The 25,619-nt window shown below is 50.9% G+C and overlaps 12 protein-coding genes across 12 annotated transcripts; 7 read left to right on the top strand and 5 right to left on the bottom strand.

Moving 5' to 3' along the window:
* Nucleotides 1-1,143: 1,143 nt before the first annotated feature.
* On the top strand, nucleotides 1,144-2,027 carry N7477_003284 (uncharacterized protein; the record flags this gene model as incomplete). Its single annotated transcript, XM_056964947.1, has 4 exons — nucleotides 1,144-1,172; nucleotides 1,222-1,241; nucleotides 1,293-1,416; nucleotides 1,472-2,027. The coding sequence occupies 4 exons, from the start codon at nucleotides 1,144-1,146 to the stop codon at nucleotides 2,025-2,027; spliced, it is 729 nt and encodes a 242-aa protein (XP_056824900.1).
* Nucleotides 2,028-2,194: 167 nt separating this feature from the next.
* N7477_003283 (uncharacterized protein) lies at nucleotides 2,195-3,362 on the bottom strand (the record flags this gene model as incomplete). The annotated part of the gene is made up of 5 exons (XM_056964946.1): nucleotides 2,195-2,225; nucleotides 2,277-2,905; nucleotides 2,964-3,100; nucleotides 3,155-3,166; nucleotides 3,257-3,362. 5 exons carry the CDS (start codon nucleotides 3,360-3,362, stop codon nucleotides 2,195-2,197), a joined length of 915 nt encoding a protein of 304 aa, XP_056824899.1.
* Nucleotides 3,363-3,451: 89 nt separating this feature from the next.
* Nucleotides 3,452-6,602, top strand: N7477_003282 (translation initiation factor 2; the record flags this gene model as incomplete). The annotated part of the gene is made up of 3 exons (XM_056964945.1): nucleotides 3,452-3,517; nucleotides 3,661-6,391; nucleotides 6,451-6,602. Coding segments are annotated over 3 exons (2,949 nt in total), but the record flags the coding sequence as incomplete, so codon positions are not given.
* A 458-nt stretch (nucleotides 6,603-7,060) lies between these two features.
* Nucleotides 7,061-7,941, bottom strand: N7477_003281 (HNH endonuclease; the record flags this gene model as incomplete). Its single annotated transcript, XM_056964944.1, has 2 exons — nucleotides 7,061-7,657; nucleotides 7,744-7,941. 2 exons carry the CDS (start codon nucleotides 7,939-7,941, stop codon nucleotides 7,061-7,063), a joined length of 795 nt encoding a protein of 264 aa, XP_056824897.1.
* A 183-nt stretch (nucleotides 7,942-8,124) lies between these two features.
* N7477_003280 (haloacid dehalogenase, type II) lies at nucleotides 8,125-8,884 on the top strand (the record flags this gene model as incomplete). The annotated part of the gene is made up of 2 exons (XM_056964943.1): nucleotides 8,125-8,287; nucleotides 8,337-8,884. The coding sequence occupies 2 exons, from the start codon at nucleotides 8,125-8,127 to the stop codon at nucleotides 8,882-8,884; spliced, it is 711 nt and encodes a 236-aa protein (XP_056824896.1).
* Nucleotides 8,885-9,214: 330 nt separating this feature from the next.
* N7477_003279 (EI24 domain-containing protein) lies at nucleotides 9,215-10,113 on the top strand (the record flags this gene model as incomplete). Its single annotated transcript, XM_056964942.1, has 3 exons — nucleotides 9,215-9,262; nucleotides 9,316-9,893; nucleotides 9,942-10,113. 3 exons carry the CDS (start codon nucleotides 9,215-9,217, stop codon nucleotides 10,111-10,113), a joined length of 798 nt encoding a protein of 265 aa, XP_056824895.1.
* A 670-nt stretch (nucleotides 10,114-10,783) lies between these two features.
* N7477_003278 (uncharacterized protein) lies at nucleotides 10,784-12,975 on the top strand (the record flags this gene model as incomplete). Its single annotated transcript, XM_056964941.1, has 3 exons — nucleotides 10,784-10,843; nucleotides 11,015-12,541; nucleotides 12,595-12,975. 3 exons carry the CDS (start codon nucleotides 10,784-10,786, stop codon nucleotides 12,973-12,975), a joined length of 1,968 nt encoding a protein of 655 aa, XP_056824894.1.
* Nucleotides 12,976-13,274: 299 nt separating this feature from the next.
* On the bottom strand, nucleotides 13,275-14,954 carry N7477_003277 (uncharacterized protein; the record flags this gene model as incomplete). Its single annotated transcript, XM_056964940.1, has 1 exon — nucleotides 13,275-14,954. One exon carries the CDS (start codon nucleotides 14,952-14,954, stop codon nucleotides 13,275-13,277), a length of 1,680 nt encoding a protein of 559 aa, XP_056824893.1.
* A 908-nt stretch (nucleotides 14,955-15,862) lies between these two features.
* On the bottom strand, nucleotides 15,863-18,203 carry N7477_003276 (neutral/alkaline ceramidase; the record flags this gene model as incomplete). The annotated part of the gene is made up of 2 exons (XM_056964939.1): nucleotides 15,863-17,933; nucleotides 17,992-18,203. 2 exons carry the CDS (start codon nucleotides 18,201-18,203, stop codon nucleotides 15,863-15,865), a joined length of 2,283 nt encoding a protein of 760 aa, XP_056824892.1.
* A 739-nt stretch (nucleotides 18,204-18,942) lies between these two features.
* Nucleotides 18,943-19,640, top strand: N7477_003275 (pre-mRNA-splicing factor SPF27 family protein; the record flags this gene model as incomplete). Its single annotated transcript, XM_056964938.1, has 3 exons — nucleotides 18,943-18,979; nucleotides 19,032-19,320; nucleotides 19,352-19,640. 3 exons carry the CDS (start codon nucleotides 18,943-18,945, stop codon nucleotides 19,638-19,640), a joined length of 615 nt encoding a protein of 204 aa, XP_056824891.1.
* A 1,114-nt stretch (nucleotides 19,641-20,754) lies between these two features.
* On the bottom strand, nucleotides 20,755-22,294 carry N7477_003274 (putative 3-beta hydroxysteroid dehydrogenase/isomerase family protein; the record flags this gene model as incomplete). Its single annotated transcript, XM_056964937.1, has 2 exons — nucleotides 20,755-21,986; nucleotides 22,066-22,294. 2 exons carry the CDS (start codon nucleotides 22,292-22,294, stop codon nucleotides 20,755-20,757), a joined length of 1,461 nt encoding a protein of 486 aa, XP_056824890.1.
* Nucleotides 22,295-23,650: 1,356 nt separating this feature from the next.
* N7477_003273 (MFS transporter) lies at nucleotides 23,651-25,523 on the top strand (the record flags this gene model as incomplete). Its single annotated transcript, XM_056964936.1, has 4 exons — nucleotides 23,651-23,988; nucleotides 24,039-24,415; nucleotides 24,470-24,746; nucleotides 24,797-25,523. The coding sequence occupies 4 exons, from the start codon at nucleotides 23,651-23,653 to the stop codon at nucleotides 25,521-25,523; spliced, it is 1,719 nt and encodes a 572-aa protein (XP_056824889.1).
* Nucleotides 25,524-25,619: the final 96 nt, after the last annotated feature.

The raw sequence follows: 25,619 nt of genomic DNA, 5'->3' as shown, positions 1-25,619 counted from the left end.
TGAAACGGAAACGCTCATGCTTTGAGATTCGAGGCGAGACTGTCGCGGATTTCATTGACAAAGGGCTGATCACTCCGGAATGCGCGTACTCATGCTTTAATACGTAAGTTATTTCTGTACCCTTGATCAAACGCATACAAGCTGCTCATCGAAATTGTTCCCAGGTTCTTTCAAGGATGCGTAAGGGCTATCTCAGTCGTCTATTTCGAAGTCTTGCTGATATTCTTTAAAATCTAGGATAGGTATATCCCAATATTTGACCCTGAGCACGACACATTTGACTCGATACGATCTCGAAGCAGCATTCTGCTTAACGCAATCTGCACGATTGGCTGCATGGTTGAAACAAGTAAGTATATATTCTATACACATTGTCAAATGGTGATTATCTATACCACCGGGCCACACTTACTCACCACTTCTACTAGGAACTGGCGGTCCAGCCTCCGACATGCTCCATGCTGAGCTAAAGAAATGGATCAACGTCATAGTCCAAAATAAGGCACTGAACTGTCTTGAATCAGTTCAAGCGATGCTTGTTGTGGCTTGCTACTCGGCTGACCGACTTCTCATTCTATCATTTGCTACTCGAATGGCTCTCGACCTCGGCTTGCATGAAGCTTTTGAAGAGGTCACTGAGCGACTAGCGATGAAGAATGATGAGGACATATACGGTGTCCCCGATCACGTTTTTGAAAGAGAACGTGTCTTAATGAGAAAGTCGAGAACTTGGTTTGGACTTTTGGTTCTGGAGCACATGTAATGATTTTTCTAGATCTCATTCTGGTTTCATGGCACTGACTTAATGTGACTTCCAGATTCCGTGTTGATGGGGGAAACCACCTGGGATTCGGTTGATTGGTAATCCTCGAAGGTGTCGGATCTTATTGAGCCATCCTTCGTCGACGATTCTGGATCTACGTCTCTTTTCTCAGGTTGAGGTATGTAGTAGACAGGTTTGTGAATGAGATCAATTAGACGAGACGCTAAATCCTTTACAACAGCTTAATATCTTGAGGGGTAAGAAGTATTTTGGGCTTACGATGAATCTATCAAATTAACGCATTCTCAGCCACAATCAATGATACCTTATACGTGGGAAAAACTTTGGATAGATCTGCGATATCCGAGTTCGTCCACGAGATGAAGATTGATCTTGATCTCTGGTTCGAGTAAGTATTCTATCCCAGGTGCTGAGATGGTTCACTTACGCTAGTAAAGTGACTGGCTTCGCATAATTGGTATATTTCGTCATTCACGATGGACTTTGATCCATTGCTAATGCGTCACAGAGGGATCTGCCGCGGCACAACAAGAGAAACCGTACTTACTGGCAGCCCTACGGGTTCAAAAATGCTGGGCAGAAATGATGCTCAACTGTAAAGCCCTTCGGACAATGGGTGTTGAGAATGTTGCGTACGTACTCTAGTCTCAGCCATATTGTTTGAAGCTAACGATCATACCTTTTCAGCGCCATGTCATCTACTGAGCGGAACATCCTGCTTGCTGCTAAAGCCAGTGCCCGCCGACACCTCCGGATCATAATCATTGAGCCTGATTTTTACCTGGCAAAGCTGAAATATGCAATGGATTTTGTATGGGCCAAGTGTGCCTTTTCATTCCTGCTGCTTCTCAAGCTCTCAAGGCTTCTACCTGAGCGTGACGAGGAACATCAAGAGCTTCTGGAGCACGGAAACCGCCTTGTGGAGGAGCTGAGCAAGGCTGGCTCGAATACAAACCAGTCTGGAGCCGGTAACATTTACCTCCAAATCCTGAAGGTCAGCATCGAGAAGTATGGCCGTGCGTTACAAGAGTCCCAGCAACCCAGTACTGGCGGTTCGGCAGCCACATCGCCATTCTGGGAATTGTTCGATGCGCAGGCCGATCTACAATGGTTCGTACCGGAGCAATTCGTTTCGGAGTGGGATTTCCCCGGTTTGAATTTGTTCTACTTCCCACTGCGTGGCAGGACTTTTTTGGCGACTTTTCTCTGGCTATGTGAAGTGTATAACGATGTCAGATGTTGAATATCACAGATTAGGGAAATCTATCTTGTCATAGGTATAAGCCAGTGTAACTTCTAGAATCCTGTTACAAATTTCGTGCAATTCCCGCCCGTATCCCTGGGCTGGGTGCTGGATATCATAAAGTCCTAAAGAAAGAAAGCACATCACATATCTTGCGAACGAGAAATCTATGCCAAAGCCTTCATGGCTAGCTCGACACTGCGAGGGGTTAGCAATCATCCATAGTTTAAGGGAGCAGAGGGCACATACACGACGAAAGTACCGGCAGAGACAGGCATAGCTCTCAGTAAGGTAGGACCAATACCCTTCCAGAAGCCACCAAAGCCCTCCGCGGCGTAGACTTTCTTGAAGCAGTCGCGCATGCTGTTGTACTTCATGTTCTCACCGAAGCCATCGGTCTGCATCTTACTCTTGACAACATCGAATGGGTAGCTGGCAATCCAGAGCGCCTCTCCAGCCAGACCACCATAGGTAGCGACCTTGAGAGCGGAGATATCGTCACGCTTGATATTGTTGCGCTTAGCATCCTGGTTCATCATGTACTCAAAGGCCATGAACCACGATCCGTAAGCGGTAGCCTCACGCAAAACGGTAACAGCCTGGCCGCGGAAGACGCCCTTCATGAAGCCCTGATGGGCAGACAGCTTCTTAATGCAGTCAATGGGGCCAGAGTAGAGGCGGCCTGCACCGTGCGGCTGCGCCTGCAGACGGATACGCACGTGCTCGATCGGGTTCGACAGCACCGAGTTGGTGACACCGGCGAATGAACCAGCCATGAAATACTGTGTGTATGATAGGGCCGAATCGGCATACTTCTTCTGATTCAGCTCCTCGAGGCGACGACGTGCCTCGTGGAATGCACCGAACTGGACACTCACCTGAGGCGGGTATTAGGGGGGGGGCCATTGACGGTGAAGTGATCGTATTGCGACTTACACAGGCACCGATACCAACCAAAGGAGTCAGCGTTCCCTTATAGAAGGCAAGAGGACCCTCCTTCTTGAAGATCTGAGTCGCGCCATCCAGTGCACTCTTGTACTGGCTGGTGGTCTGCAAGCGAACCTTGACGATATCTGCGGGGTTTAGTTAGAGGTGCGTCATTGGAAATGTGCCACGATTTCACAAACCAAAAGGTTGACCTAGATTAGCATTAGCCATTTATTATATGAAATGGAACGTATAAGAAGCTGGGCACAAAGCAATTGCTGTTTCCCGCACAGCGCACATACCCAAAAGAACCTGAGCAATACCACCCGCAGCGCCCGCAGCCAAGTCCTTGACGGTGCGCAAGGGGTCGGTGGGCTTCTCCAGATCCTCCCAGGGTTGAGGCTCCATGGCTGCAAGTGGACTAGAGTAGATGAACAGAGAAGGCTTCTCTAGATTCCAGACTTTATACCAGAACCAGGGTCAATCTTATCACAGATGGCGCCATCCGAGCTCTGATTCGCACGCTGCGCCGACGGGAAACACTTGCCCTCGGGAAACCTTACGTAAGCGCCAGACGGCTATCGCGAAAAGTCGCTGACAATCAACGGTGGAGCGTGAGGTCTACTGCAGAATGCATCGGCGAGCCGTATTAAGGGTTCGTATCGGTTTCTTCTATCTCCCGTGCTACGCGCTGACTCCTTTCTAGCTCTCACGCCGAGTTGATCTATCAACGAGTCCATCCTCTTCGAACCGGACCTGTACGCGGACCTTCCAATCATCCGCGATCCGGCTTGATGAGTCTGGAAACGACAATGGTGCTGGCGCAGCTCCGAAGCCTATGACCCCAAAGTTTGGGGGATTTGGAAACCGATGGGCCAGCAAACAAGCGCCCAAGCCGACGGGTCTCAGTGCCGCAGAGCAAACACTGCGTGATGCTATCGTCGAAAGAAATAAACCACCTCCTACGCCAGAACGCACAAAACGACCTGATTCGAGACAGCGTGTCCCCGGAACAGATCAATACATTGGTGGATCTCGCAATGAACGCGGTCACGTCGGTCATCGGCCAAGGCAGCGAACGACCACGACAGACGAGAAACCCGATCAGGATATACCCCAAGGCAAAAGAAATTGGAGGTGTCCCGTATGCGCCACGCGCGTCTTCAAGACTCTTGATGCGTGTCCATCCTGCAATGCGCCAAAACCGGCATTTACGGCTGCACTGAAGGGTCCCCCGAAAACCAAGACCCGAAAGGACAAACAGTTCAAGAATGATTGGAGCTGCCCTGGGTGCAAAAATAACGTATTCTCGTGGAAGACAGAGTGCCCTGTCTGTGGTCACCAAAAACCGGATGGATTGCCGTGGCAGTCCAGGAACGAGAAGCCGGGAGCGAATAAATATCGAGAATTGGGCCGATCGATGCTGCCCGACAATGAGCAAGTGAGCCACAGTGGTGACCGACGAGATAACAGGAGAGCCGAGGAACTGGAAAAAGGAGAGAAGGAGAAGAAGAAAGCGGAAAAGGCAGAGAAAGAAAAGAAGACCGAGAAGCAGGAGGATCTGAAGGATCAATGGACCTGGGATATGTCTGCTCTGGAGAAGATGGAAGCTATAGACACTCAGCCACAAGCCGAAACCCAGAAAAAGCCGAAGCGTCGTGACGATCGCAAGGGACGTCAAACTGAGTCTGAGGACGCTGACTTCGATGCCGAGGACCGCAACCGCCGTCGTGACGAGCGTAAGCGCAAGAAGAAGGATAAGGTTTCGAGGAAAGTCGAAGCAGCACCTCCAGCACCCCTTTACCTCCCTGAGTTTATCAGCGTCAGCAACCTGGCCGACGTTATCGGAGTTCGGCCAGCGATTTTCGTCTCGCGCATGGAAGACATGGGCTTCGAGGATGTTCATTATGACCATGTACTGGATGCGGAGACCGCCGGTCTGGTGGCAGCCGAATTTAACTACGAGGCCATCTTTGATGAGGGAACTGCAGACCTGACGGCGGCACCGGTGCCAGAGGATGTATCCAACTTGCCCACTCGTCCCCCAGTTGTTACCATCATGGGTCACGTTGATCATGGCAAAACCACCATTTTGGATTGGCTGCGCAAGTCATCTGTGGCAGCTGGCGAGCACGGTGGCATCACTCAGCACATTGGTGCCTTCTCCGTGCCGATGCCCTCGGGCAAGACGATCACTTTCTTGGATACTCCTGGTCACTCTGCTTTCTTGGAAATGCGCCGTCGTGGCGCCGATGTTACCGACATTGTGGTTCTTGTGGTGGCAGCTGACGACAGTGTCAAGCCTCAGACCATTGAAGCGATCAAGCATGCCACGCAAGCCAATGTCCCTATCATTGTCGCCATGAGTAAGATCGACAAGGAGGGTTGTAACCCGGACAAGGTCAAGCAGGACCTCTCTGTTCATGGTGTTCATGTGGAAGACTACGGCGGTGATGTGCAGGCCATTGGCGTGAGCGGCAAGACCGGAGTCGGCATGATTGAACTGGAAGAGGCCATTGGAGCGCTTTCAGAGATGCTCGACCATCGCGCGGATACCGAGTGCAATGCCGAAGGATGGGTTCTCGAGGCCTCAACCAAGAGCTACGGTCGAGTTGCATCAGCCCTTATCCGCCGCGGTACGTTGCGACCGGGTGATATCATCGTTGCTGGAACTACCTGGGCTCGTGTGCGTACATTGCGTAACGAGGCTGGCCTGGCCATCAGCGAAGCTACACCAGGCATGCCAGTCGAGATTGATGGCTGGAGGGATCAACCGGCTGCGGGCACCGAGATTCTCCAGGCGCCTACCGAGCAAAGGGCCAAAGAAGCCGTGGATTACCGTTTGGAGCGATCTGAGACTGCGAAGATGGGTGAGGATATGGCTGCCATCAATGAAGCGCGTCTCGAGAAGCGTAGACTAGAGAAGGCGGATGAAGAGGCCGACGTCGCAGAACCGACCGGTCCTAAGCCTGTCAACTTTATCATCAAGGCCGATGTCGACGGTTCTGCCGAGGCTGTGTTGAACTCAATTGCCGCCATTGGTACCAATGAGGTTTATGCCAATGTTCTCCGTTCAAGTGTCGGTCCCGTCAGCGAGTTCGATGTTGAGCATGCGGCTAGTGCTGACGGTCTCGTTATCTCGTTCAATATGCCTATTGATCCGAACATCTCGCGCATGGCCGAGTCGGAGGGCGTGAAGATCATGGACCACAACATCATCTACAAGCTCATCGACGAAGTCAAGGCTGTTCTCAGTGAGCAGCTTCCGCCTACAATTACTCAACGTGTGACTGGTGAAGCCGAAGTGCAGCAAATCTTTGAGATCACCGTCAAGGGGCGTGAAAAGACTGCTATTGCCGGATGTCGTGTTCGCAATGGTATGATGAACAAGACTCGCAAGGTCAGAGTGATCCGTGGCAACGAGACGATCTACGATGGTAAGAAGACCTACTCAGAAGACACAATTCATATTTGGTCCATACTAACACGCTTTCAGGCACAATGTCTTCCCTCAAGAACGTCAAGAAGGACGTGACCGAAATGCGCAAAGATACCGAGTGCGGTATCGCCTTCGAAAACTGGACCGACTTTGCAGTCGGCGACCACATCCAGTGTTACGAAGAGATCTCCGAGAAGCGCTTCCTATGAGCCCTCGGAGCTCACCTCACGGCATCTACGCCGCTGTATTTTTAGAATTGGTTCGACGCTCTCGTTTCTCCTGTGGTTTGTACCATAGAAATATTCCTGCATTCGACGTGGTTTGCATCAAGCTCGTGGCGTTCAAATCTCGTTTCATACAAGAGAGGCAGCGAGCATACACTAGATGTCAAATATTTGTGATGTCAATGTTCCATGTACAATAGACAATCATTTCCCATTGATAATCCCACTGTACAGCCCGATCTACTAAACAAGCTTATGCACTGGATTCTGAAATTCTTTCTCGATGTTTGTCCAGTAAATCTATTAAATCCATTAAAGCTCCTCCTAGACCTCTTCTTGGATCTTGCCCAAAGTAACAGTTCCGAACACGTTCGTCACGCCGGCCTCTTAGAACGATTCGTATTATTTTCTTGGCCTGGCAGTCATCCAAGGATTTCCTATAGTCATAGATGAATCAGATCTACTTCGCTTTCCATCTCACTCTTCCAACCCACTTCGCCCAATCTTGCACGTCCTCCCTCTTCGCAAATACGATCAATAGTAAACCACTCCCTCGCAAGCTCCTCGTTACTCGCCATCCGATGCACAAAACTATGACATGCCCGGCAAAGCCAGGCAACGCTATTCAGCATCCATTCATCGTGCCATCCCTTCTTGATCACCTTCGCATGCACACCACGCGGTATGAGATGGTGATATGACAGTGGGATCCAATCCCGCTCGCAAATCTCGCATGCATCGGTACGTGTATTCGACCATGCTGGTGGCCCGCTCGTCACGCTGTTTATGTATTCTGTTAAGATAGGGGATATGAATTCGGGGAAGTCGTCTGCTGCGGGGAGGATTCCATATACGGTCAGGGAGTCTGTTACTTCCACTGGGATGATCATGCAGAGGGATTCGAGGGTGGTGCGGGGGAGTGGAGTGTCTGTTTCCGGGGGGATGTAGAGCGTTGCGAGATACGTGTTGTGTTGAATTGCGGCATAGGAAAGGGTTTGGAGGTCTTCAGGGAAGGAGGAGAAGGTCTCGGAGGCGATGAACTAGGGTTGTAGAGCTTGTTAGCTGTTGGTGTGTCCGGCGGCCTTGAGTAAAGGCGTTTCTCGGCTCTTGGAGTAGGTGAATTTACATCGATGAATTCGGCCAGTTCTTCGGGGTCGGCCCTTTTGTATTTTGTGGCTAGTTCGGAGCTAGTCGTCTCGTCTTTGCGTCCATTGCGCTTAGGCTTCTGTCGCCGTTTGACCGTCTTGGGTTTGTCCTCGGAACGGGCGACGATGGCACTCGAGAGACATTCTCTGAAGACGGTGTAATTTTCATCTGAAATCATTGAGGCCATGAGGACTTCATAGTTCCAATAGCGCTGCTATTGCTGTTACTGTGGCTTAGGTTGGAAGTTGGAAATAATTGGAGACTTCCCCGCGTCTCCGAGGCCCACAGCAGGGTTGACATCATGGGCATCACACTTTCAACCCAAGCTTCAGGTTTCTTCTTCCCAACTCATCCAACAACTATGGCGGACAAAATCGTGCTTGCGTTTGACCTATACGGTACCTTGTTATCGACAGACTCTATTGCAAAGAAGCTGGAACAGTTCTTTGGACCCAAAGCAAAGTCCATCTCGACGTTATGGAGACGATACCAATTGGAGTACACATGGAGGCTCAACAGCATGGGTAGGCTACACCACATATTCTGGTTGTTCAGATCTGACAGCATTTTAAGGTCGCTGGGAGAGCTTTTCTCAAGTCACCCAGAACTCGCTGCTCCACGCCCTGGCGGAGCACGGCGAGCAACTCAGCGCCGAGGATCAAGAAAGCGTGATGGAAGCCTATGACAGCCTGTCTACATTCGACGACGTTCAGCCAGCTCTGGACCGACTGGCAGCCAACACAACTATATATCCCGTGATATTTTCAAACGGGGATAGCGAAGCACTTCGCAGGTCGGTCAGACACTCGGGGGGCCTGGCTATGCACTCGAGCATCTTCCATGATCTGATCTCTGTCGAGGACATTAAACGATACAAGCCAGCAGTCGAAAGCTACAAGCACCTCGCTGGCAAAGTCGGCAAGCAGTCTTCACAAATGAATGAGATGTGGCTCATAAGTGGGAACCCATTCGACATAATTGGAGCGCGCAACGCTGGCATGAATGCCATCTGGGTTGACCGAACCAACAAAGGCTGGCAAGATTCCGCCGTACCAACACTACAGCCAACAGCAATTGTACACAGCCTGGAACAGATCTTGAAGGAGATCCACCGAGCGTGACAAAAACCAGATAGAAAAGGGGGAAATGTACCGCTGAAAATATTTCCCAACGCTCCACGTATCAAGAAGAGTTAGGGGTAAGCCAGCAAGAAATTAGTCTATCCTTCTCTTTCCCTCGGAGAACCCATTAAATGTGGGTTCGCGAGTGAATAAAGAAGGAATTCAGTTTATGTGAAGAAAAGAAAAGCTGAGCGCGAAAATTTCGGTACAAGTAGCCTTTGATGACTAATCCGAACGTGACCCTTATCGATAAGAAGCATCGTTTGGTGCCTATTTTACATTCCTGGACTTCGTTCAAAGTCCTTTTGCAGCGTCGGCCACTTCTCCAGCATGGCGCCTTTGGATCCTACTCGTGCAGCATGGCTGTATCCCCTCAAGGTAAGTGATGTGCGTCCACTTGGGATCATCATATCTGTACTGACCAGAGCTAGGGAGTTCACTACTTCGCGACCCACCGATTTCTCTGGCCACTTTTCAAGGCTCGCCTGCTCCCCATTGTCCTCCTCTCCAGTTTCGTATACTTCCTCCTCTTCTTTTTCACTTACCTGCCGCAAGTGGCCTTCTTGGCTATCTTCCAGGGAGCCGGAGCGTGGGTCAGCGGAGCTTTCCTGGTCCTCGGTGAGGGCGCCGCTATTGTTGCTGCCTTGTTTGAGGCGTTCTTCGTGGACGAGACCCTGGTGGATATATTTGATTCAGTTTTGGTGAATGAGGGCCAGGAAGAGCTTGTACTCGCCTCTCGAGTCATCTATCCTGAGGCGGGCGACCCGACCAGTCGACTCGGCACACCGACAACTAGCGCCGTCTACGCGCCATTCTCTCTCCGGCAAATTCTCGAATTCATTATTTTGCTACCGTTGAATTTTATACCTGTCGCGGGTACACCGATGTTCCTCATTCTGACGGGGTACCGGGCGGGTCCGTTTCACCACTGGCGCTACTTCCAGCTGCTGGATTTTACCAAACAGGAGAGGAAGGACAGTGTGGCTCAACGACAGCTGCAATATACGACGTGAGTTTTCACTGCAGACCTATACGGGAGTCGTGCTGACGATGACAGATTCGGGACGGTCGCTATGGTTCTTCAATTGATCCCCCCTTTCTCCATGATATTCCTCATGACTACTGCCGCGGGTGCAGCTCTATGGGCTGCAGACCTCCAGCGTAAGCGGCATCTTGCAAACCAGCGACCTGATCGACTAGGTCATGGTTATCGTGACGAACCGGTATGATATAGCCCATAGATATGAATATAGATGAAACAGCCGAGTGGTGGTATTCCTTAAATTGAAGCCTACTTTCCCCGATACTTAAAAAATGGGGCAAACCCACCCCGAGCGTGGCGGCCATCCAATCATGCGGCGCCGGAGCTCAGCTTAACTTCAAGATTGTTCTCCTTGGAACCGCGTGGAACACGTGACTATTGCCTCGGTGGACGGCAACTTCTCTCTAAGCTTCTTTCCGCACTCGAATTGTTCTGGACTAGGATCGGGATAATTGAGTGCCTAGGCTGCTTTGTCCGGAGATTGCACATTCGACGACTTTTCAGTGCGACCATCACATAGCCCTGGAACGTCATATCCGCCCTTCGCTCCAGACTTTAGGCCTCCGCTCAACCGTTGATTCCGGCAATTCACGCTAGAGGGAAACGACAGAGGACCGGTTGTTCGATCGGTCGCACGCTTTCCGGACTGCACCAAAGTGAGAAAATAGCTGCATAAAGCTGCATCCCGAATTCCATCCGAATCCCACCCGTTGTTCCGCCGTGTGGGTCAGTCAAGGGTCCCCCGCAGTCTCTGGATGCATTAGACCCTTTCGCCCAAGCAGCTTAGACGTCTTTCTTGGCGAACATGCTTTGAGAGTCGCAAGCTCGGCACGTTCGAATGTCCCAAATACTCGCAAATGGATGCCAAAACGCGACTGCGCAAGGCATGCGATGCCTGCAGTATTCGCAAGGTGAAGGTTAGCTAGCCTCACGAATGCCAGAGCCTCCTGAACAATTGCTGACCAGAAGGAAAGTGTGATGTCAGTGGTCCACCTTGTCGATCCTGTGCTACGCTGGATATTCCGTGCACATTTTCGAGGCCAAGCAGGAGAAGAGGTCCTCCAAATCGGCATGCTGAAAACTTGAAGAGGCAAAAGCTCGAAGCCCAGTCGGATAATTCACCGGCCAGCCTGTCTGAATATATCTTGCCGAGCACGCCTCAGCCATCTGCTGCTTCTATTCATTCGTCAACGACCTCTATTCCCGCTTCTGCGGAAGCCATTTGTTCATTGCACACGGTTCAGCTACTTTTAGACGATTTCTTCATGTACATTCACCCTTTGGTTCCCGTTCCCCATGAACCTTCTTTTCGTGCTGCCTTTGAACGCCGCGAGGATACTACTAGCGGCACTTTTTTAGCCCTCTTGGCCTCCATGATAGGATTCCTCGTGGCCTCCTTTCCTCGGCGACCCAAACTACGACTCAACACCGAGGCAGAACGTTCTGCATTTCCCAACTCCATAGCATTGGTCAAGCGATGCCATGATGTTGCCATTCAAGCTCGAGGCATTGGGTATCTTGACCGCAATGTGACAGTTTACGATGCAGCCACGAGTTATTTCTTAGGGCTATGTTCCGGCTACATTTACAGTATGCGCCGATGCCGTGTCTATCTGGCGGAATGTCGCACTATGATTCAGGTATATGACCTTTGTCGTTCTCCTTCACCTCTGCCCTCTGCATCCGAACCAAACGCCACGGGTCCAATGTCCCCAGCGTCAGGAACGACACATGATCAACCAGCCCAAAATCTCACGGACAATCCGACGGTAGATCTGATAACCCAGGAGTTGGGCCGTCGGCTATTCTACGTCACACTGGTTGGATATCAAACTCTGCATCAGATGGGCTCCTCCGACATTAAGGTTCAAATCCCTCCTGAGACCCCAACTGATCGATATCCCCCGCTCCCGCTTGAGATTGACGACGAGTTCCTCTTCTCCACCCATGTCAGCGCTCAACCTGCCGATCGTGTATCACAACTTGTCGCTTTCAACGCAAACGTCCGGGTTTACGGCTCGAACAATGCTTTGTTGGCTTGGGATATCGCGTTCGGCAGTGGCCAGATCTTTGACTGGGAGCATCAGCGCTCCTGTCTGTGGGAATGTCTCCAAAAGGCGAAGTCTGCGCTTTCAAATGTCCCCGTCGAGCTGTCCCTCTTCCACCCCAAGCGGATCTCCCCAGCTGGACTGTCTGGGCTGAACGAGGACGGCTCAATATTCAACTACCCTCATGACCACATTCATCAGGAACGTCGAGCGATCCAGTACGAGATCCAGAAGGCCAATATTTATGCTAGCCAACTCTGCACAAGGTCATACCTGGTTGAAAAATACTGGAATCTCTTTGAGACATTCACCAAATATGGGAACTCGGCAAAAATATCCATCCCGACGCCTGCCATACCGCACATCAAACATGAGCCGTCATCAGAGATACCTGCTGAGCCGGCCTCGACGGTAGGCCCGAATACCTCTTCACAGGCTCTGGCACACATACAAACAGACTCCATTGGCCGCATGATGGCCGAGGAGCGCAAACTGGTCATCAAGGAATTTTTCATCCTCCTGCGTACCGTCAACGAAGTCAACATGGAGCCCAACGGCGGGAGCATCGTAAGTCCAATTCTACTATCCTCGTTCCAAATGATAAACTAATCCCAAAGTAGACAACCAAAATCCGTCAAGTAGCATCCACCCTTCTCAACCAAACAACAAAAACCATTCCAACCGAAGACCCATTGGTCACTCCCCTAGCAGGAGTTTCAAATCCCGGTCCGAACACCTCAAGCCCCCATGTCCTTACGTCCGCCGAAGCGGAATCTTACCTTCACGCCTTCGTCGATACCCTTGTCCGCCTCGAAGGCCACGCCTCCGTAGCCACGGATCTAAGTAGTGGAGCCGAGGGCGTCAGTCCACTGGCGAACGTGCGCGCAATGAGTTACTTGAGTGACTATGAGCGTGATCAGGAGGAGCTGAGCCAGTGGGCTAGCTTGAAGGAGTATCAGCTGAAATTTGCGGATGTTGGTGGTTTCTTGTCCGAATTGTAGTTGAGTGTGTTTTATTAGGGCCAATAGAAGCCGTGTAATCTGAAATTCAAGTCCCCTTCGAGCGGTATTTGTAGCAGGAAGAAGCCTCCCAAGCATCGCGACATACTCCCTTGCAGATACACATTGCCGCACAGAAAACTGGATTACAGATAATGGGTACAAAGTAAGGAGACATTCATCCGGAAAGAAATTATTCATCCACCCCAATCACCCTTTCAAATGCTGGAAAGACTAGGTTGCAAGTACACTTGGACCCATTCACAAAAAGTGCATGCCACAAATATGCAGCCAAATCATTCCTAGAACGTCGTGATCGTCATAGTAGCAGTGGTCGTCACAGTCTCTGTCTCAATGATTGTGATGAAATTGGTGGGCGTGACTGGAATCACGGATAATGCACCTGGCATGGTCGAAGTAGGGCTCAAAGCCATACTTGTCGGCGTCGGTGTGACTGTGATAGTCAGACCAGGGATAGTCACCGTGACGCTTTCGATTGCTGTGTTATGGATCGTGATTGTTTCTATGGGATCTTCGGTGGGTGTAGGTGTTGTGCTTGCGCTGGTAAATGATAAGGCTGGGGTGATGGTAACTGTTGGGCCGGAAATTGTCACTGTCACTCTTTCTGTTGATGTGTCTTGCACAGTGATGGTTTTCGGCTCGTGGGTCGTGGTAGTTGCTGAAGGAGAAGTTGAAGTTGTGGAGAGAGACGTCGAGGTGGCAGTGGTAGTTGTGTCTACGGTTCTTTCTGTTGTGTATGAAGATGAGGTTAAGGTGGAGGTACTTGGTTCATGCGGAACGGTAGTCTCGAGAGTTTTCGATGTTGTCATCTGAGGAGTAGTGGTCTCGGCAGGAGGAGAAGTTTCGTACTGCGGAATGGTGGAGGTCTGAGGAATAGATAGCTTCGTAGAAGTTGGCAGGATTGTCTGGGTAGTGAGCGCAGACTCGCCACTTCCTGGCACCCAGACGATCACAGACCCTATGACTGTGTGCACTTTTTCGGCTTCTGATACCGATTGTGTGGAAGATGCCGTTGTGACAGGTGATGTTATGACAGCAGACGATGATGCCGTAGCGGGCACTGTTGTAGTCGGAGCTACGAGTGCTGACGGATTAGATTGACTGGTGCTACTTCTCGAGTCGGAGATGAGGCCGACGACGCCAACCGGGATGCTTGTTGTCGCTGCAGCTAATGAGCTGAGGGTAGTCTCATACACCGGGGACGTGGAAATACTCGCATGGGTCGACGTGAACTCTTGAGACGCAGTAGAACTTTTACTCGGAGCATCTGCGTGAGTAGTCGCTCTCGGGGTTGCATTCGTCGATGCCGAAATCCCTGTGTGAGGTGTCATAGTGCTACCCGGCCGGGGACGTCCTGAGACTCCCACATGAGGAGAGGGAACAGAGTTGCTAGATCCTGCTTCATGGCTCGAAGCTGTGGAGCTAGGACTGGCTGAAGACGAGATAGTCATTTTGGCAGATGAAATGCTCGTTCCAGGTGAATTGGAACTAGGTAGGGGAGATGCAGACATCGGTAAAGAGCTACTGGTACTCTCGCTAAGGACTGTCAAAGTCGAAGATATTGCTGGTGCATCTGAGGAGCTTGAAGTTTCACTGACGGGTGCTGAAGATGGGGTGACAGCTTCTGATGTAGGCGTTGCAGATGATGTGTACACGATAAGAGGCATTGTTCGCTCATCGCTCCGTGTAGAGGACAATTCGGCGGCAGACTGGGTTAAGTCAACCGAGGATGAAGATGTATACGATGTCTCCACCGGTACTGATGAAGAAAGTAGCCATGATGGCGTGACAGGAATGACAGTCAAGATTCCTTGAGTTTCCTCCGCAGCAGGCGATGAAGTAGAACCGGTTGAAGCAGTTTCAGAGGCAGCGATTGGAGTTGGATCGAGGGAACGAGCGATCGGACCAGCCGCACAAGTCCACACGAGAGCGTAGAAAATGTAAAAGCGAGTGAAGAGCATATTCTCGGCCTAAGAAGCCTTGGGGTCCAGCAACGCACGAGAGGACGAAGGTCACTGGGAAGGTGGAAGGAACGAGATGGAACAAAAGAACAGTCTGTCAATAGGAAATATAAGCTGCAGACTCAATGAATCACAAAGAAAACATGCCACAGCAGTCCATGGCAGTCGATATTTCGGTGTGGAAGTAGTAAATGATGGTATGGCTTAGCTAGCAGGGGGGAAACGAAAAGGAAAGAAGGTCAGGAACAGAGTGGCTCGATTTCACACCAGGAAAAAGAATGAGGCAGTCTAAGACGCGAAAGAACACTAAGGAAATAAAATATGGATTTGCATTTCGAAGGCCAAGTCCTAGGCTGGCATCTTAATATGAAGACTCAGGGTGAATGTGGTTACCTAGGCCCTGATGAAAGATGAAAGAGCAGGCGCTTTGTGGGACGACGTTTCACTGTAAATAGAAAATTGGAAAATAGCAGATCGTAAATAGCGAACAATAGCAAATCAAAAGGCCCGTTGACAAAGGACCCCAGGCACGGCGCTTAGCCCCATCATTTTTGGGCCCACCTCGTTCTTCAGGGCGCGTACAGCCAGATCTGGAATTGACCACAATTGGTTCTAAAGAGTGATCGAGCCAAAGTTATTCGACGTCATTCAGAGGTATCGTTTGGAAACAGAATAGAAAGAGGTTTACAATGGAAATCTCAACCAAAGTGCCTATCGAGAACGAGCCGAGAACTCAAGGATTAGAGACCCCTCTAGATTATTATTTTCTCAGGAAAAGCCGTAGGTGTATCATCCTTTATTGTCCATTTTCTACGATTCACCATGTGCTAGGCTGCAGGGCTTCAATGACTCAGTGACATAATCGATTGTACTCTTCTGTCTTCTCTGTGCCTGGATTCCGGGGATCTCTAGGTAGCCACGGTAAAGCTTCCTCCAATCCCCTCAAACGATGAGATCTGCCCTAGTGCATTCTTTGAATTCCCATAGTAGTGCAATCGATAGGTGCCACTCTGCACGGGGTTCGGGTTGTCCACACCATAGTAGTCATCTTCAATGTTCCATTGAATCGTGACCTCACTATACCCGAGGATGAAGTGGGTTCGCTTCCAATTGAACACCAGGTTCCAGTCGCGATCATTGCGCACAACTTCCCATTCACCAGTTTCATCGTTTTTCATTTCCACCGCTGCACAGGTCGACTCCTGACGGAGGTCATTGCGCGGGTTGGCGCCGACAAATGTTGTATTGACCGTGTCGCCGGGCTTGTAAGGCCCTGCTCCAGGGTTGGCAGTCACGTCTCCAAAGGATTTGCCAATGGGCGCTTCATCGTAGACAACTCCTGTAATGAAACTGAGTGACCTATTTGTATTGATCGGAGGGCTGGGACCAGCAGGGAGTTCGGGCAAGTTGGCTATGACCGAGGCACCTCCCAGGTACGGGAGATAGGTGAGGGTCAGGTTGATATAGGCGGCGAGCTCGTTAGGCCCGTAAAGGGTAGATGCGCCCTCGTAACGCTGAACGCTGAATTCTTCCTCGGTCGCGACATAGTGAGCGTAGCTGTTGGACGGTGCTCCTAGTACAACTTGGGGATCTGAAATTCCGAGATCTGTCGCACCTTTTGCAATTGCTTCCTTCCAGCGTCTTCCAGACATTGTCGTAGCCTCAGAAGTCGATATGATGATGAATAGCTGCCCTACTCGGAGAACCTGAATATCGACGATGTCTGCAGCCCAGGCGTATGGCTCAGTGAGGGTTCCTACATCCAGGAGAATATCTTTGGCTCCCTGACACTGCTTTTGTGCTTCACTGGGTTGATGGATAAATGCCCGTGCGACAAGCCAAAGAGGATTATTGGTAGCCGGTCCTGAGGAATTCTGCGTAAAGTCAAACGCTCCAGGTCCATCTGTAGTCCCTGCCGCAAAGGAGTAGCCCAATGCTGCTGGGCATGTCTTCAGTGTAGACCCATTGAATGGTGACGTGAAGGTATAGCCATTCATATCCTGGAAAACGTGGAAAGACCTGACATCGCCCGTGAGAACAGGAGTCTTGTCCATCTGCTCATAGAGCGTTTTGGCAGCACTGTATTGGCGCTTGCCGATCTCGAAACAACTCTTCGCTCCGTTGTCCTTCTCGCGGAAGAAGGGGCCTCTGCCATGGCAGGCCTCATTTGTGCCTCCACAAGTACTGTCGGCATAGGTGCACATCTTGTTGGACCCATCCTCACACCATGCACCCAGAATGTTCGGGCTTGTATCTCCAACATTGGCCTGCGAGAAGCCAATGACAACATCGTCGGCAAATCGTGCATCGCCATTCACACTGCGTTCGAAAAGGTAAGCGGCAACTCCCTTGTTATCCCCAGTAACGATGGTGTTATTATTGTACATGGATGTGCCATGTACAGGGAACCAGGTCAAGATAGCTGCAGTCTTATTATCCGAATCGCGATCAAATCGCAAGATGGTCAGAGTCTTGTCAACATTGGCCGAGTATCGAGCCTTTTCTTCCTCCGGGTTTTGGTCATATGCATAAGGACTGCGGTTGATGTTGGCATCGTCAAGCTCGATGGATCCGAATAAGAGACGGCCTGGCGTCAAGCTTTCATGTGCGCGTTGAATTGATAGGACCGTGCCATCCACAATAGCCTGGTAACTCTGTTTGTCAAACCCTTTGGTCGGAATTTGAGGCAGGAGATAATTCATCCACGCCCCAGGACCAGAATGGGAATGAGTTCCTGTCAACGCAAGGTTGTGCTCACCATAGTGGGCATACTCGCCACCTAGCGCCGAGAGTTCCTGCAGAACTCCATGCCTAACGGCAGTGTCGCCGGCTAGCGTGTCGAGAACGACATAGATGAAAGTGTCATCGGGCTTGCTAGGGTTTGCAAAAATGAACGATCGAGCGTAGAGTCTCTGACGCAAGCCCGTTCCCAGCTGATCAAGGCTCGCGTATCCGTTGAAATCTACCTCAACGACCGGCCTATAATCACATTTTAATGACGACCGACCAATTCGATTAGGGACAAGGAAGGACAAACCCGGTGACATCCGCCTTGCCAGCTCCTACCAGAAATAGGTCATTGTTCGCGGCATTTGCCGCATCGGTTCGACTTTTCCACTGATTGAAGCTCCTACTGAAGCTGGACGTAGGGGTCTCGAAACTGGTGTGCAGCGCAGCAAGCAGTTGCATGAACACCAACAAGGTCAAAGTGAGCACGCCCAGAGCGACGCCCAATCTCAAATGAGCCATGTTGGCTACGGAAGACGACAAATAAAGTCAGGGTCACAATGAGATCTTGAGGCAGGAGAGCCTGGGAGGCAGACAAGGGATTTTAAAAGCTAGGACAGAAGGATGCTCATGACCGGAAAGTCAGAGATGGATCTCGAAGATCATTAGCCAAGGGAAGGATTAAGCATTAACCATGTCGAGATGCCTTCCGGAAGGTTGTATTGGATCTCTCTAAGCGAAGTGTGACGGGAGAGGCACAGGGCACCACAAACCCTGCAGGGCCGGGGATCGTCGTGCACCAGCATTCCGCAAGCTCCTTTGGGGCTAGGCTTGGCTCTGTTTCCCCGCACGGAGTTGTACATCTGTCCGATGTCCTTTTCATATGTCTTGAATACTAGTCCGTAGATTGCATGCATGAGCTGCCAAGCCTCATCGTTCAAGCTTCGGGGCCCTCGGCCATGTAACTGCCCTGGGGGGCAACCCAGGGATCCAGGCGGGCACTGGTCCTAGGTGGGTAGTGATGATCATAGTGGCACCATCTGACAGTCCTTGGTTACTGAGTAGCATTTGTCCGATATCTTGGGATCTTCGGCACCTCGAGGCTTCTAGCTACAGTGGAGCCGGCCCATACTGATACTAGTAGACTTAGTTTAAAGTGGACCCCGTTGTGTATAGGCACGTGATACACCGCCTCCGCGCGCAGCCTCGTTAGAATGGCTTCGCTATTGATTTAGTGCCATCTATTGTGCTCAATCTCAAAATGTCTCTCATCAATGAATCCCACGATTCCTTGCCCTGTATGTCACCGCATCTCCACTTGACCTTGGCCTCTAGTTAACAATTTCGCAGACCTTGATGTTGCGCCCTCAGCCTCTGCGCGACAGCAAGCCCAGCAACTCATCAACTCCGAGCTTGCGCCCGAACACGCCACAACTCTCCATCCCTCAATTCCCGCCGCTCCTGAAACCAATTTCTCCTCTCTAATCCAACAAGAGCTCGCACGCAAGGAAGCCGGTGCTCCTTTTACTGGTGGCATTGACCTAACTCGCTACGAAGCCCCGGAACCTCCAACCCGCGCCAACGACAATGAAGCTCCCAACCTAGACGAATGGCGCAAGACTCTGCAAAAGGCCTACGTGTCATCTTCACATCTCACTAAACGTTATGAGAACCTCTCTCCTTGAGGAGAACGGCAGAAACGCCTGGCTGATCGGCAACTCCCAGCTTGAAGATATCCTGCGTGGCATTGAGAAGGAGCTGGCCGATACCAAGGAGGCCTCTGAGGAGGTCAACAAGCAGCGCAAGATCGCTCAGGAAGCTAGTCACGGCGAGATGGTCAGTCTCGAGGAGACATGGAAGCGCGGTGTGGGAGCCGTTCTGGATGTCGAGTTGGCGTCCGAAGGACTGCGCCAGCAGATTTTGGACTACAGACGCCAAGCTGCCCAGCAGCCACGATAAATCAGCTGTCTGTACTGCGCGATCTCTTTGATTAAAGTCCACGATTTATTGCCCCCTAGGATGCATGATTCCGTCAAGTCTGGGACTGTTGCACTCGGCTTTGTCTTGTGGAACAGTCCTTTCACATGTGAAGAGCTCTTTTCTGCTTCTGTATGTCCTGGAAACGCCATTCTCAGCTTGAAGCGCTCGCCCTCTTTAACGCAGTGTCTCTGCTGAGCAATGTGAAGCAGAGCTCATGACCGATACATCTCATATCGACGATATTGCTGCCACGGCATTTGGACCAGCGAGCCCTTGGCCTTGACGGACAAGCTAGACACAAAAGTCTCACAGAGTGTGTGCTAGCTCAGGTCGAGAAGTCTCTTAAATGGCTTCAGATTTTCACTATGCCATCTGTCGCATTCTTTTCTGGGCTGCGCTCCAAATCCTGTCCAGGTCTCTTCGTGGCTCTCAACCCCCATAGTCTCCGATGAATGATACCACCACGCCCGAAATAGCCTTTCTTCTCTTATGCAATTCACATAATGATCCTTATACAAGCGTTGTTGATTGTCTGGCCCATACTAAGCAAAATCATCGATGAACTTTCTTAGCAGAGTGCTATATAGCCCGTTGTTAAACAACCGACTGGAAAGACGATTTTCTAAAACAAAAGGTATTTTCAAATATCCTGTTGAATATGAAAAGTGAATCTTAGTCTACCTCGTTGCTTGAAACTGTTCATCGAGCCCTTGTCTTCTAAACAAAGCGCCCTCCCCCCCCAAAACAGCTACGAAGGTCAAACGAACAATATCAATATCCGGTCAAGAATAGAAAACAATAGAAAAAAAAGAAGCCACTCCAGACGGTATTGAAATGTCCGCATGTTCCGCACTGCGATGCGAATGCAAGCCAAAGCAGGATTATGATGTAACAAGAATGAGAATGAATCTGAAATGTCAAATATAACCCAGTTCCGGGCGCTTAACTATGCAAGTCAAAAAAAAAATTAAAAAAAATAAACAAAACCAAAAAAAAACCAAAAAAAAACTGTTACAGCTGTTTCAAAGTGTAGTACCTCCATGCAAGTCCCATCCGACAGTTACATCCATGCAAGCAATCTATTCCGAATCCTCTAGATTTCCTTCTCCGGCATAACAAGATTAACGTCAACCCCATCCTGGGTGATCTCAACGGTACTCTTTCCAGAAACATCGACCAGCTTTGCCTCAGCCTTGGCATTCCAATCCACCAGCTGTTTGCACATTCCCTCAAGCGTATTGATAGGCGGTGCATAGCCCAAGCCACCCTGCTCCGGCGACTTGCGAGCACGCGAGTCATCTGCAAAGCAGAAAATATCCGAAATGGCGAATAATGAAGGCTGCATCTGGGCCAGATCGCCAGTCAGTTTGGGAAGAAGCCAGGGGAGATACTTGTGCTGGACGACACAATAGAGCTCCACGAGGTAAGAAAAGACGAGTAGCAGGGCGGGTTGCAGAGTCGGGAATTCGACTGGTGTCTTGGATAAGGTGGTGAGAAGAGTGTAGATGTCGCTGAATGCGATGGCTGGGTTCGGGTCCGTCACAACGAAAGCCTGGCCGCCGATGTTGGGCAGAGTCGAGCCTGGCTGGCTTTGCTCTATGAGGCGTTGCTCATAGAGGAGGTGGGCGATTGAGACGTTCTCGGCATTCACGAAGCTTTGGATAATGGGCCGGACCCAGGTTGGGCTGCCGCCGTTACGGAGGTAGACGCCTGTGATAGTCATTGCGGCGTCAGAGCCGATGCCATAGATGCCGTTCGCGGGGCGGATACAGCCCGTGCGGAAGTTGGAGGACTGGTCGTCAGCGGAGCGGACCATTCTCTCGGCTTCAATCTTGGTGACGGCGTAGTTACCGAAGAACTGGTCGTGGCGCTCGGGGATCTTGGCGTCGTCGCTGATAGCCTGCACCGCATGAGAGGGAAGCTTGCTCCAAGGGGCGATCCAGAAATTTGGCCTGTGCAAAGATACGGAACCTGACGAGGTGGAAACGAAGCAGCTGGCGCCGGATTGTTTGGCCGCGTTCATGACGTTCTTGGTACCGTCGATGTTAACCTTGCTGCAATACGGCAGGAACATTTCGAGGCGGTCTTGCGGACGGATTGCAGCTGCGGTGTGGAAGACTGTCAAGGGAAGCTTTGCAACCGTTTCAGGCCAGGGCTGTTCGAAGGCAGTAGAAACGGCCAGCTCATCGGTAATATTCGTTTTGACCCAGGCCACGCCCAGTTCAAGAATATCTTTCGTAGGCGATAGAAGATCCAGAATACGCAGTGAGGTCGGGTCTTCACCTCGAGCAAGCAGGTGAGAGACAATCCAGCCGCCAACGAGACCTATTGACAATATCAATGTTGAGTACCTTTTCTTTCCCTCGCAAATCTTTCGGCGAGGACGGCCGGGCACAGCACGTACCTGATCCTCCGACAACCACGTATCGTCGAGACTGCTTCGGAGGCAAGCTCTTGGTTACATCGACTGGACTTTCCTGGCTCTTTTTGTAAGCGGCTTGAATCTCCTCCACAGTCCAGCGATGAGGAGATGCCATCTGCGCCTCATCCGGCACACGCTTCATGGCCGTGTTGACATGATTAAGGTAGACTGCTGCTAGGCCTAAGACTGAGGCAATGATCATCCAAGTCATGACGGATGATTGTAGGAGCGAAAGAGACAAATGAAGCAGAGGAAATCCTTTGTACGTTGGATGGTCACTGCCTTACAATGCGGGAAGCGCCATGAGAAAACAAACGCAGTCGCAGACTATGGCAGAAGACCCGAAAGGGAGAAAAGGAGTTCATTTTTATTGGTATCAGAATATCAAGTTTGAGCAGGTCGTGCACTGTCACAATCGACCCGACATTGCAAGCGAGCGCATCGCTTAGAGAAGCGGGCTCGGTTACTGAAACGAATTTGTGTGGCTGCTCCGGTTGGCCAACTGTTGAACCGCCCATTTTAACTCTTCGGAGGTTTTGTTGATTTAGGAATGCCACGGCGAGCTGAAGATTTAACTCATCTGGACCACGCTAAGAAAATGTTAAACAAGGGCCTGGAACTTGGACTGAGCTCCACCCACTTTAGTCGGACTCTTACTGCGTCTGTTCAAGGTTGATCTACCGAATGGAGGTTTGGACCCCCTGAGCGGAACAGTTTCCGCCCTTGGGCAGAATTTCTTAGATTGAAAAAACTTTTCTCATCTTTTCGGGCTTTGGGGGCCCACAGAACCGTGTCAATAATCGGGATCTTCGCTTTGCCGTACTATCCTAAGTCTGTGCCCGAGCTCTGGTAGTGTTCACCGCAATTGTATCTGTGACTGCACGACTAAGGAATTCCGACCCCGCGTATTCGGTGCATAGCTTGGCTCTGCCACAGAGCCACGCTGTTGGTCCATACTTGGGACCGGGGATTATGTATTCGGGAAACCGGCACGGTACAGGCCCTTTCCCAATCATGGGCCTCGGAACCCACTTTGGAGTACCTATACTCTGTACTGTAGTGATAGGGGGGGGCCACCCACTGACTTAAGGGTATGGAGTGTACCCACGGGGTTCTGAATGTGGAGGTCATCGGGGATGACACTCGGGTACAAGGAACTGAGGTTATTTCGCAAAACGGCTGCGACGGACAAGGCACCTGATATACAAGTATTGTACTTGTCCATAGGAAAGGACCCTCGGCCTCCTTTCTGAGATGCAGCACGACACTTCACACGCCATCGTCGACTCATAGGCTTATCATGAGCCCCACATAGTCCTCTTCGGAGAAATTTCAACTATTTAGCTTTGTTCAGCGTTGCTACAAAACCGCTTAGTATCTTCTAGGTTGCTTTACTTTCCCCCCTCTTGGTCATACTTAGAAATCTGGGGGTCCAACTAGTAGCATTATCTTGATTCTTTCGCTCTTTTAATTCGAAGCTCTTTCCGTTCTTCCATATCAGAAGAGATTCGGCATTGCTCTGAGCTATCGAACCTTTAATCTGATACCATTAGGGTCGACTGTGGGGATGTCTTCCCCTCACCCCTCCGCCGAGTCCCAAGAGAAATGGCCTCGGGATGCACGTCGCGTGTCGCACGATACTGATTCCATCGCAGAGACCGTCTCTTCAGTGAATACTCAAGCCGACAATGATGATATTGGCAAGACACTGACGGCGCGTACGTCCCGGGTGTCGGATCATATGTCGCTGGCGGAACGAGTGACAAATATCCCGACGAACGCGACAGCGGATCCTACTTACGAGGTTGATTGGGATGGAGAGGACGATCCTACAAACCCCAAAAACTGGCCGTTGAAGTACAAGGCTATGGCATTGGTGTTCTTGTCATGGAATACAACGACTGTGTAAGTCTGTTGGAAATCGGATGCAAAGACCCTCGCACTAATGGATACAGTGTGCTATATTCGACCTCGTATACTTCGGGCATGACTCAGATCGGAACTGAATTCGGCAAATCGGAGACACTCGTGACGCTGGGGCTTACTTTCTACCTCTTTGGTCTGGCCATCGGGTCTATGTTCATGGCGCCTTTGAGTGAGGTCTATGGCCGGAAGCCCGTTTGTGTCTTGTGTTTAGCTCTCTTCACGGTCTTGATCATTCCCTGCGCGCTCGGTACCTCGGTCACGGAATTAATTGTAGTCCGTTTCATCGGTGCTTTCTTCGGCAGTGTCATGATCTCCACTGCGCCGGGTATGGTGGCGGATCTGGTGGATGATGAGCATCGTGCGCTGGCTATTTCGATTTGGAGTATCGGCCCACTAAATGGGCCAGGTTCGTTTGTTTGAACCCATTGATCGGAGGGTTCCTGCTAATTAGATGGAATAGTTCTGGGCCCTGTGATCGGAGGCTTCGTCACGCAATATCTCGGCTGGCGCTGGATGTGCTGGATTGCATTGCTGCTCTCTGCTGTGGCCTTGGCCTTCGCATTGATTCTCAAGGAGACGTATGCTCCGACGTTGCTGCAGAAGAAGGCTGCCAGGCTGCGCAAGGAGACCGATGATTCGCGCTGGTGGTCTCGCTACGACCAAAAGGCCAGCCTTTCTGAGATCCTCAAGCTAAACCTGAGTCGACCGTTCGTGATGGCTGTTACTGAGCCCATCTGGTAAGATGACCAGCCATAACGTTCTGAGAGTTGGCTAACTTCCCACTCAGCATCTTCTGGAACATCTACATTGCCATCGTCTACGGCATCCTCTACCTGTGTTTCGTTGCCTACCCAATCGTCTTTGAAGATATTCGAGGTTGGGGCCTTGGTCTATCCGGTCTTGCTTTCATGGGAATCGGGATCGGCGTGATTCTCACGATCGCGAGCGAACCACTTGTGCGCCGCCTCATCAACCGCCACAAGATCGACCCAGAGACGGGTCACGTGTACCCTGAAGCTATGGTCTCTTTCGTCTGCATTTGCTCTCTCTTAATCCCCGTTGGTGAGCTCTGGTTCGCCTGGACCTGTTCTCCTGCCTCAATTCACTGGATCGTGCCGCTGCTGGCAGGTATCCCGTTCGGCGCGGGAAACACGGGTGTGTTCATTTATGCGTCTAATTATCTCACTGGCAGCTACGGTATGTACGCTGCTTCCGCTTTAGCAGGCAATTCCGTCATCCGTAGCGTTCTGGGTGGTGTGCTTCCGCTGGCCGGATCATACATGTATGACAGTCTCGGCCCGAACTGGTCTGGTACGCTGCTGGGACTACTCGAGGTGATTATTGTGCCCATTCCGTTCGTGTTCTATAAGTACGGGCATAGAATCCGCCAGAAGAGTGACCTCATTCAACGCATGCAGGAGGACAAGAAGAAGTTAGAGGGCAAGAGGGCACGTAGAGTGCCCAGGCAGGCTGTTGCTCTGAACGATGAGGAGAAGCTGAATGACGCTAAATGAGTGCTGCTATTTGCGTTTGCGTATTTGGTTCATCTCGATACCCCATCACGAGATCATCTTTGCATTGGCGGTGTCTGACAATCAGGTTGATTGTCT

This window comes from Penicillium maclennaniae (assembly GCF_028827695.1).
Source record: "Penicillium maclennaniae strain IBT 15551 chromosome Unknown utg000003l:1.0-5670915.0:1.0-5674809.0, whole genome shotgun sequence".
In the NCBI taxonomy this organism is placed as follows: Eukaryota; Fungi; Ascomycota; class Eurotiomycetes; order Eurotiales; family Aspergillaceae; genus Penicillium; species Penicillium maclennaniae.
Note: the sequence above shows the minus strand (reverse complement) of the source record. Positions and strands in the feature narration are given on the sequence as shown.